We start from the raw sequence: 11,189 nt of genomic DNA on the forward strand, positions 1-11,189 counted from the left end.
TTTTAAAAATCAACATCTGGTAACAGAAGTAATGTGAAAAGTACTCATGCAAATTGAGGAAATGCCATTATTTATGTAAAATTATCATAAAATTAACAGGCAGTATAATTTAGTTTTGTCACTGACACACATTCATGATAAACAATGTTTTATCTGTAAGCTTGTTTTTAATTAAAAAATAGTCCAATCATCATAAAATCAGAAATATGTAGGTGGGTTCTGAATCCTTGTTTGTTAAATTTGATGAAATTCAAACCTACAAATACATAGATGAAAAGTGTGAAATGCCATAAGTGAACCACATTGGATGGTATGGTTATGAGATTCAGTTTTGCCTGATTGGGGGCCTCCAGTATTAGTGGAATTAAGGTAGGGTTCACTGGACTGGTCACTGGTGTCAGAGGTTATCGACTCATTCATTTCCTGAGAGGGACATCGGCCTTTCAAGTCGTGTAGAAAGCTTTTTCCAACTGGGGACTTTGAGAAATCCTCTAACATTCATTCACAAAGAATTTAAGGCAAATGCATTTTACATACCTGGTTGGGGCGGGGGGGATTGGAGTGGGGTCGGTAAAAGAAAGGCGGAGAGAAGGGAAGAGGAAGGGTAGAGGGAGGAGAAGCAGGGAAGGGAATTGGGAGGGAGGGAAGAGAAGGAAGGAGACAGTGACAGAAAATATCAGTCCCCATTTCAGGGATATGGCACTGTCTTTTAAATAGACTCATCTTTTCCTGCTCCCCCCTCAGTCTTTTGAGCCTAAGATCCTTTTATGAAACTAACCATCATCTTTTTAAGCTCATAGAGTTCTTCTTTCACCTAAAATGGTCCCATGAATCTCCTAGAACGCTTTCCAATTTGTCACCTTCCTGAAGTCTTCTGGTTTTAATTTTTTTCTCATTTCCTACTTGTTTTTAGTGCCAGAAAGACCTGTGCTTGACTCAAAACGCATGTTTTATACTTGTGGAAGCCAAATGTTTCAGTGGCTTGATTTATCATACTTCTTGCAAAATGTCTTTAAAATGAGTTCAAGTAGCTACAAAGAATCCTCAATGCACTGGGGGTAAAAAAAAAAATCAAGGAAATAACCTATCATACGCCCGTTGGTTATCACAATCTAAGATTTCTACATTTAAAAAACGTACATATTTTCTTTTTCTTTCTTTCTTTCTTTTTTTTTTTTTAAAGAATTCCGACAGTACAATGCAAGGAGCCGAAAGAGGTGCCAGAGCCCACCGTCGTTGTTTTCAACTATAAGCAATGAGTGACTTCTATTACAGCTGAAACAATGCTTCGGTTCTTCTTAAAACTAGGAGGAGGGGCTGCGGCACTGCGACGAGCGGCTCCACCCGTGCTCTGCGTCCCGGCCGACAAGGCCGGGGTCTGCAGCCCCGCGCTGCCCTCGCAGCCGCGGATCTTCACGCGCAGCTCGCGCCCCCAGGGTCGCCGAGACCCCCAGGTCAGCGGATCTGCCCCTTCCCTCCACCGCCCGCCCCTGCCACTTCCTCTCCCCGTTCTCTCTCTAGTCACCTTTCCCTTTAGTCACCACATCACCACCTCCTCTCGAGAAGTCAAGCCGTTCCAAAGGCGGCTGAGGATTTCTCACTAATTAGGGGACATTCACATTTGTCATTTCGTCCCGACAAGAGGAACACCAAACAAAAGAAACCTTTGCCTTCACCAGGATGGAGGCAACGCTTGACGCACCCTACTACCTTCCCTGCGTTTCCAGACATGTACCATGTACAATCTGATTCCTTCATCTGGGAGATGTCAGTCTCCGCAAACCAAAAAGTGAAGTCAAGTGGGGGAGGGGTCATGAGAACCCGAGAGAATGACCACTCCACCCCCTACTCCCCCACCAGGCCATGCCTAAAATGGAGCTGTCTTCACACAGACCCCTGGCGCCGTCCTTTCGGGAAGCCACGAAAACGTCGCCGTGCGCCTTTGGAGGATCAGGAAAAGCTGTCGGCGGGGAAGGGGGTGGGGGGCGGCCGGGGGCGATTTTAGGGAACCCGTTGTCTGGCCGCGGCTTGAGGTTTCCCGCCCAAAGGCTGCGGACCCGCACGTCGGGCAAACTGTTGCCGATCCCTCCCACTGCGTTTCAGTAAACTACTTTACCCGCAAATAACTTTCTTGAAATTCTTGCAACACGGAGTCAGCTGAAAGGAGTACTGGACTGGGTGCGTTGGTCTTATAGCACAGGCACTTTAGAATATGGGGGCTATTTGTTTTCGTTTCCGAAGAGCAAAATTCCGTTCTCACTTAATTTCCTTATCTGAGAGCAAAATGCTCTGGCTTAACACAATTGTTCCAATTTGGTAATTTTTACACAGCTGTAAAAATCTCTTAAATATTTTCCTTAAATAGGTTAACATATTTCCCCAGGTATAATTAAATAAAATTATGGAAATACGGGAAACGATTAAAATAAATTTTAAGCGTGCCAGATAAAATTGCCTTTATATTTCAAAAAACAAGCATTTGCAAATGTTTCCTTCTTTTTTTGGTCCTTTACGTTTCAGCCAAGTATGTAGAGCAACAAAATTAATTCAGAAAAGGGGCATTATTTTAACACCATCATTTTGTAGAAAGTTTACTATTTTTTAACTGGAATAGGAAAAATCATATTCTATTAACATACTTCTTCAATTAAAAGGAAAAGTAAAAATTTTATTATTACTCCTCCCAAATATTTTCTGAATTGTGCACAACAAATACTTTCCTAAATGATTTTAATTAAGACAGCAATAGGTTAGAGAAATCATTTAGCAATAAGCATTACATTACTTTGCCCAGAATAGCACAAAATGAAGGTTCTTCATGTTTTATTTGAAAAATGAGTCCAGATTTTTCACCTGTACTACTTGAACAGGTATGCCTCATAATTTACAGACCTTTTTGCAATAAATATTCTGAGTCTGCAGAAATGACACTAAATAATGTAAACATAACAATTTTTCCCTCTCAAAGCAATGAATGAAAATTTACCCTTTAAAACTTAATCTCATCAAAACAAATAACTGGAATAAGAGTGTGGACTGTGGCGCAGTGGTTGAGAGTCCGCCTGCCGATGCAGGGGACAGGGGTTCGTGCCCCGGTCCGGGAAGATCCCACGTGCCGCGGAGCAGCTGGGCCCGTGAACCATGGCCGCTGAGCTTGCGCGTCCGGAGCCTCTGCTCCGCAACGGGAGAGGCCACAACAGTGAGAGGCCCGCGTACCGCAAAAAAAAAAAGAAGAGTATGGACGGCTTCCTAGGTATTTCTTTTAATATTTTCACTTTAGGTTAATTTTGGGGAAGAGGACAGGTAGGTGGAAAATAGGAAGGGAAAAAATAGTACAGGAGTAAAAGATGAGGCAAATGAGAAGAAATCTTCAGGCTTTAAAGATGCCTGTGCAGGAAGCAAATCTGTGGAGAAAAAGCACCCAGCTAGAAACCGGAGGCCAGAGTTCTGGTCCCATTTAATAACCTTGTGTGTGACCTTGGATCATTAAGCTTCTCTGGGCCTCAGTTTCCTCACCTGCAAAGTGAGGACACTGGAGCAGTTGATGCTCAAATCTTTGGCTTAAATGCAATCTCTGGCAATAACCTTTCTTTTGGTGAAAGTGCAACCTCTCCCTGGCCAACGCTTTTTAATCACAAGGAAACACAGACATGAAACTTTATTGCAGTCACTTAACACACTGGTGTTAACATTACTTCCCAGCAGAAGAGAAAAGGGCCTCTGGACTGCCTCCAATTTGCCCCCAGAGGGAAACCACAATCAATAGTAAGGTGAAAAGAGCTGGTAAATTAAAATATTGTAGCAACTTTTCGGAATCTTCTTTTTCATGGTACTCTTTAGAGCATCATCTCTATGTCAAAGGATTCACTCCAGAAAAAAGTAAAGTGCTTGTCAAAAGGCAATGCCTATCAGTGGTTTCCTCATTAAACCTTTTGATTCCTACTGCTTTCCTCTTGCTACCTACAATCCTGTATTTGATAAGCTTAATAATAGAATAACAGCATTTCACTTGTACTTATAAATGCTCATAAACTCTGTCATCTCATAGCTCTTAAGAGTTTTGAAAGCAGTATTAGTCAAGAGTTTAGTCAAGAGTAGACCCAAGGCATTAACTGTATGAGAGCAGAAGCCAGAGTAATACATTAAAATACTAATACAAATAAAACTGTTACTGAAAATAGTATTGTCAGTTTTCAGTTAGTTTCAGTAATACAAGAGAATATTTCTCCATTAAAAGCCTAGGTTTACAGTACACCTAAATAAATGAAAGGATATACATATATATATATAGATATTTTAAGTGTAGGTTTAAGATGTTAAAAGTTCACATGACTCATTTTTGTAGTATAGTGAGGAACAAATTTGATACATGCTCATGAAAAGCAAAATAAATGGAGCTTTCCTAGATTAGGAAAATTCTCTAATTCCCTGAAAAACATGGCTAATATATTGTGCTATTTATGTTATGGTAAATTTTTTGAAAACAGGAGCAAGTCTCTAGCTTTAAATTAATTCAGCATATACTTGTGAGTGCCTATTTTGCTACGGGCTTTACAAAAATGAACAAGCCACAAATACTTTTCATTCAGCTCCATTAACATTTAAATATTATCTGTTTTGCCTGAGATACAGAAAAGGGAATCACAAAATCCAATATTGCTAAAATCAGGAGGAAAAGGAGTTAATTAGAAGATTTCATCCATGCAATTCTGGTGGGAGTATCAGTTTATAGATGAAGTGATCTGGAGTACAGTAGGTACAAGATGAGTACCATACCCATCTTGCCAAAGTGGAGAATGCCTGAGGGCTGTCATGTTTTCTCATATGCCTCCAATGATCTTTTTAAATAAATATTAGTTAAGTAAAAATTTAATTAAAAAAAAAGACTAACCTGGGGCTGATGAAACCTGGTTGAATGACCTCATTGTCTTCTGAAGAACCTAAAATCAGAGAGCTCAAGTCAGTACTACATTAATTGCTCATTTAATTGCCTCTTCTTCAGCTTAATAGCTCATTAGAAAGCAATAAAATGCTTAGGTTTTGACTCTGTGAAGTGACCTGTAAACTTTTTTTTACAATTTAAGACTCACCTAGCAAAATTAGATAACCAATTGGCATAAACTTGCCTTTCATTCCAATTAAAGGATGGTAGTTTAAAAAACATTCTAAACAAGACCACTAAGATGTAGTCAAAGATCCAGATTTCAGGAACAATGCAGTTTTAAATTTTTTTAATATTTAATTTTACACTGTAATTCAAGAATCCCATTCTCTTTTTTAACCACAGTTAAAAATGAACTTAACCTATGATACTCTGTTCCTTGATGGACTAATTTGATTATTCAGATATCTTTTAGAAGATAAATCATGAGACTCTAATTGTGATACTATACCCCTGATACTGGGTCTATTACATTCAAATACTTTTTGAGAAAAAAATTACTTTAAGAGGTAATACATTTAATCATTGAGTATATTTAATTAAAGATATCTAATATGCATTAACCCAGATTTTATAAGCAAAATCAGTTCTCCTTAAAAAAATATGAGCAAGTACTAATGTTTCTAATATATCCACTGGCAGATGTCACAACACAATAAAACTTGCAATAAAGAGGTCACCCAGTAATGAAGTATAGAGGTTGGAAGAAAAATTCCTGATGACCACTGAATTATCATTTTTATCCTCGGGTCCGAGTTATTAAAGCTTGGAAAACAGATTGGTTTGAACATGCATACACTCACCTGCCACCACCCAGGGCTGTCTTTCCTTCCTTAACTAAGTTTTTACACACTGTATCTACTATATCAACTCACAAAAAAATAAATCATTATGTGTAAATTCTCTAAGTTGTGACCTAATTTTCTTCTCAAAACGAAATGGAGGCTTTTCCAAATGCAGAGTTCTACTGAATGTTGACCCAAGATTCTTCTTACAAAGGATGACAATCTCACTGAGTAAGATTTGAAAAGAATAGAGGAAGAATGTGAACAAAAGGCACGTGAACCTCTGTGCATTAAGTCCTTTAGTTATCCTGTGTTTACAACCAAAAGACAGATGATATTGACAGCCCCTCGTTTGTAGAGACGTGGATGGACCTAGAGACTGTCATACAGAGTGAAGTAAGTCAGAAAGAGAAAAACAAATATCATATATTAACACATAGATGTGGAATCTAGAAAAATGGTACAGATGAACAGGTTTACAAGGCAGAAATAGAGGCACAGACATAGAGAACAAACATATGGACACCAAGGGGGGATAGCCGGGGTGGGGGTGGGGGTGGGGGGGATGAACTGGGCGATTGGGATTGACATGTATACACTAATATGTATAAAATAGATAACTAACAAGAACCTCCTGTATAAAAATTAAAAAAAAAGATGACAGTCCCTAATGTTAACAAAATTCATTATTAAAACTTACTAGTTTTCCTTTACATTGAGCGTATATTAAATTTTATTTTGCACATTTGGTTTAGTGAGGGGGTATTTAAATACTATAAATAAATTTCAGCAAAACCTAGCTCATGTTTTTCTAATAGCCCACAGCCCAGACTTGATCTTCTCTGCTTATATATTTGCAAAAAAGTTCAAAATGACATATTCTAAAGATGTGAAACACAGAAAGTGTTTGCAAACATTTTTTTCAAATAAGTCAGATGATAAGTTATTATAAATGTGAAATCTAATAAAGTGAAAGTCAAATGGTGTAAAAATTAGCTAAATAACACTATTTAATTTTAAGAGCTCAAACTATGAGCTTTCTGGGTTTAAAGAAAGCAGGACAATTTGAATGATAAAAATGTTCAGATTTTTCATTATCCAAACTTACACATGATGTTTTTGGTTATTGATAGTTTTAATATTATCAAACTTTTCAAACGAAAAGTAAGGTGGAATTATTTCACAGATATCAATATATTTCACTGATGTTAAATAATGATTTTAAAATTTTCACAAACAAAAGAGTTGGAAGAGAAAATAGAAGTTTAAATATAGATATTAATATCCATCCATATGAACAACTATGATAGGGATTTGATAGGTTAATGTTATATAAAATATTCACAATATTAAATGTTCATATTCTGACTATAGGTGACTTTTTTGAAAAGAAATAACAATAAAGAATGAAAATAATTCTTTAAATGCACGAAATACTCCCAAAACAGCTATTTATAATTTTATACACAGGTATCTCTATTTAATATTATAATGCACTTCTTTGCCCCTTCACTAGGATAATCCCTAATCATCATTTAAATCTCCACTTAGATCTCTTTTTCTTATTGTTCCATACTGAGTACAATGCCTCTACCATTTAGCACCGTACTGTAATTGACTGTAATAGCCCATGATGTTCTCTCTCCTAACTTGACTCTATGTTCTATGAGTGGGAGGAATAGAGTACATTTAGCTCATCACTGTAATCCTAGCTTTCTTTAGTGTTCAATACATATTTTTTAATGAATCAAAGACTTAATGAATTTCTGAACCTGGGCTGACTATCTCTAGGATGCCTTTTATGAATTAAATAGACTATAAACAAATTTTTTCTTAAAAATCTTTTCACCAAGAGAATGTGATAGGGAATTAATCAGTTGACTATTGCAAACATAAAATATGTACAAATAAAGTGACTTCAATGATTTTATTTTAAATATACTATAGACTTACTATTATAAAATTGCCTAACTTAACACCATTCATTACAAACACTCCAAGATTTCATATTTGTTCCTAGTAAAATATGTAACAATATTCTTCTCAAGTACATTGCATATTGTTGTTAATCCACTATTGTAACTATTCAATGTAAAGGAAAATGCTTACTACTATGCATTATACACTATAATTTATTTAAAAATTGCCAAGATGCTAAGCCCAGAAAACTGAGTAGTAATAAAATAAAATACTGCTATATAACATATTACTGAGAACTTTATTTAAATTCAATTGACATCATATTAGCCTTTACTTCTAATATTAATAAAAAACAATAGTTACTTTAGGTTGGCAAAAAATGATTTAGCAATCAAGAATATTCACCATAATAAAGTAAAAGTATTTCATTATTTATTCTCATCACTACAACTTCTCAACATTTAAAAAAAAGGTTAAATTTTTGTTTCTATATTTTCTAAAACAATGTAAGGGTAAAAGCACATTATAGTTTATTAAATATTCACTTCATGGTTTATAACAAAAATTATAGCCTATTTACAATGTGTCTCAGCCATCACTGAACTAAATCATTCTTTGGAAAGCAAAGTAGGCAATAATGTGACTTTCCTTTCTTCGAAGAATAGTTGGGGGGAAAGTTTTTAAATGACTACTTAAAATCATATAGCAAACATACTATAAACCCCAGAGTAAAACCTAAAGCACAGTATTTATTTACATTTACTATAACTTAAATATAACACATACACATATGAAATAAAACATTAGATGTGGAGGTTCAACATTGAAGTGAATGTGTGTGCTTTATGAAAATGTTTTCTTACATCGTCCTCTAAAGGAATGTTTAATACGTAGTAAAATGTTTCACTGTAATTATTTTTTTGCCGATTAGTCAATAAACTAAATTCAAATGCTGTCTAAGCAAAATCAGGGTAAATTATTGTGTAATTTAACTCAACATCCTACTGTAACTTTGGATAAAACTGAAAATGCTGTACCTTCAATTATATACAGATACAGAAAATTTAAAGAAAATACTTAAAACTAAAGTTAAGACAAATATTTACATGTGACTTTATGTAACTGAAAATTCATAGGTATAGATAGGAGTGCTAAAACAAGAAACCTCACATTTACTGAACTATTTTGAACATTATCTTTAGAGAATGGAAAAAAATTTATACTACTTTATGAAAAACATTTCAAAATTATATTTTTTATATTTATGAATCAAAAGTTATTATTTGTAACATATTAAAATACAGTTAACCTTAAATTAAAGGCTAGTATTTGTCATACTGCTATTGAATCACAGAGATGAATTTAACTTTAACCATTTTACAAATTGAAATTTTACTGATTTCACCTAAGATATGGGCAGCTCTAGCATTCTCTTCAACTGCTGTAGCAAAACATAATTTATTCTAGAAAATAAAAAATTTCAAAGTAATAATTTAAGTCAACTAGCATATTGTCAAAATTGTTTAAAGGTGCCAACTATGACACAAATACTAATTGGTAAACACAATTCTATAGCTTAAATGTGAATGTTGTAAAACAACTGAGCCATGGCACAGTTGGTTTTGCTAATGCAAACAGTTTGTATTTTCTACCATATCAAACAACAGTTTCATATAATAAAGCTCATAACTGAGTCATTGTTGAGGTCATATTGAATAGAAGAAAAAAATAGTGGTTTTAGATTAAAAAGAGTCAAAATAATGGCAAAAGTCGTGTCGTAAAGAAGCTAATCACATGTATTTTGAAGGCCCACCATAACTTTAAGATAAAAACTTTAAGGTAGCTTCTTGATATGATAAACAAAAATGATTCTAAGTAAACCTGAATAGTTCTAAATAAGTACAATGTTAATAAGAAAATTATATTTGATAGACATTTTAAGTTTTGATATACATTAATGGTTAAAAATTTATATCACAAGAGATTAACAACTAAATGAGAACTTTTCATGCATTTGAAATAGCTTCAATAAACATTTTAGAAAGATCAAGAGATGTTTTAGAGGCTGCTCACTTTTACATCACTGCCAGTGATATAATGGTGTAATAAATGTAATATTTTTTAAAAATCAGGATATCAACTAGCAAAGGAGATTACACCAAGAAACTAAAGCAAAAAAGACAAAACATAATTTACACATATTTTCTAAAATTTTAAATCTACAAAAAAGTAAAGCCTGTTTTTAACCTATACAGTATAGAATATTTTAGTTGAAATGTTTTTGTAGTGGCTGAAAGAAATGTTACATAAAAGAACTGTTTGCAAAATATAAAAGTAGCATTTTGGCTCTTGCATTCCCAAATAAGAAATACTGATTTGAAAATATCTAAAAAATTTAAAATATGTTTTTCCACCAATAGAACTGGTCATTCAATACTAAGTCCTTTTTCCTATATAATTAACCTTTTGTTCAGCCATGAAAAAACTAGGAACTGATTGCTTGAAAATGAGCTGCATGCCCTTTGTCCTGGTTTGTCACCTTTGACCCTTAATTTGATGATCCTGCATGTCAACCCATTCTATTTTTAGGAAAATCATGTCATAGTTCTATGCCTAAAATAGTGCTTTTTACTGAAATATTAAATATGTTACAACATTCCTTTTCAGGTAATTTCTACAATGGTTTCATACCAGTGTTCATTTCACACAATGTAGAACACAGTAACATTGTTAGGAGTGACAGCCTGGTGTTTATTCTGGTTCAAACAACAGAAAATTTCCCCAAAGTGCTAAGTCAAGATTATTATAATTTCAAAATTTATATTTTTCTCTTTATTTAAAAAGTGCTTGTATTATTGTTTCTCAGTATAACTTGTTTCATGAGTGATGTAATTTTATTACTTTTGATAACCACATGTTTTGATGTTGGTTTTGATAGTGCCACTTAGACAGTGATATAAACCTGAATCAAAATATCAAGTTCATACTCAAGCTTACAGCGGTGTCCCCTAAAATTGTACAGTTTTTGAGAGAACTCATTGGTCACTTAACTTGGTTTTAAATTCTTGTCTTCATTTGCAAGGGGCAGCTTTCCAAGAAAGAGAAAACCTCTAGCATTGATCCCATTGATTTTACTGACACTACTTAAAATCAATGTTATATTAATATACTTCAGAGATAAAATTTCTCTATCACAATTTTTGGTTGATTTCAATACATCTGGGTAAAAAGAAGATATTAAAAAGTACATATGAAATATATGTATACATTTCCTACAATGATGATGCTACTTGAACATCTACACAATTTCTGTGTACAGTTTTCAGTCAGATTTAGCAGTGGCCAACATGGCTGTCTTGGTTCAGCACTATGGTCAGCGACTTCATAGAGAGTCATTGTGTCAGAGAAATCCAACACAGTGTACATGTACATACTGGGTAAGTTTCTCAAACCGATGTGATTCTATACTTCATATATTCCTAGATATGTTCATATAAATCAGTCTTAAGTTTTGTAATGTAAAGAATTTCCATTGTTATGCT

The 11,189-nt window shown here is 34.4% G+C and overlaps 1 protein-coding gene across 1 annotated transcript in view; it reads right to left on the reverse strand.

Moving 5' to 3' along the window:
• LIN28B (lin-28 homolog B) overlaps window positions 1-4,936 on the reverse strand; it is a 123,203-nt gene extending 118,267 nt beyond the window's left edge. Inside the window, exon 1 of the mRNA XM_067702953.1 lies at window positions 4,892-4,936. Within this exon, the coding sequence (XP_067559054.1) occupies window positions 4,892-4,925 (34 nt within the window). The 5' untranslated portion in view covers window positions 4,926-4,936. The remainder of the gene's footprint in view (window positions 1-4,891) is intronic.
• Between the last annotated feature and the right edge of the window lie 6,253 nt (window positions 4,937-11,189).

This window comes from Pseudorca crassidens, chromosome 13 (assembly GCF_039906515.1).
Source record: "Pseudorca crassidens isolate mPseCra1 chromosome 13, mPseCra1.hap1, whole genome shotgun sequence".
Lineage (NCBI taxonomy): Eukaryota > Metazoa > Chordata > Mammalia > Artiodactyla > Delphinidae > Pseudorca > Pseudorca crassidens.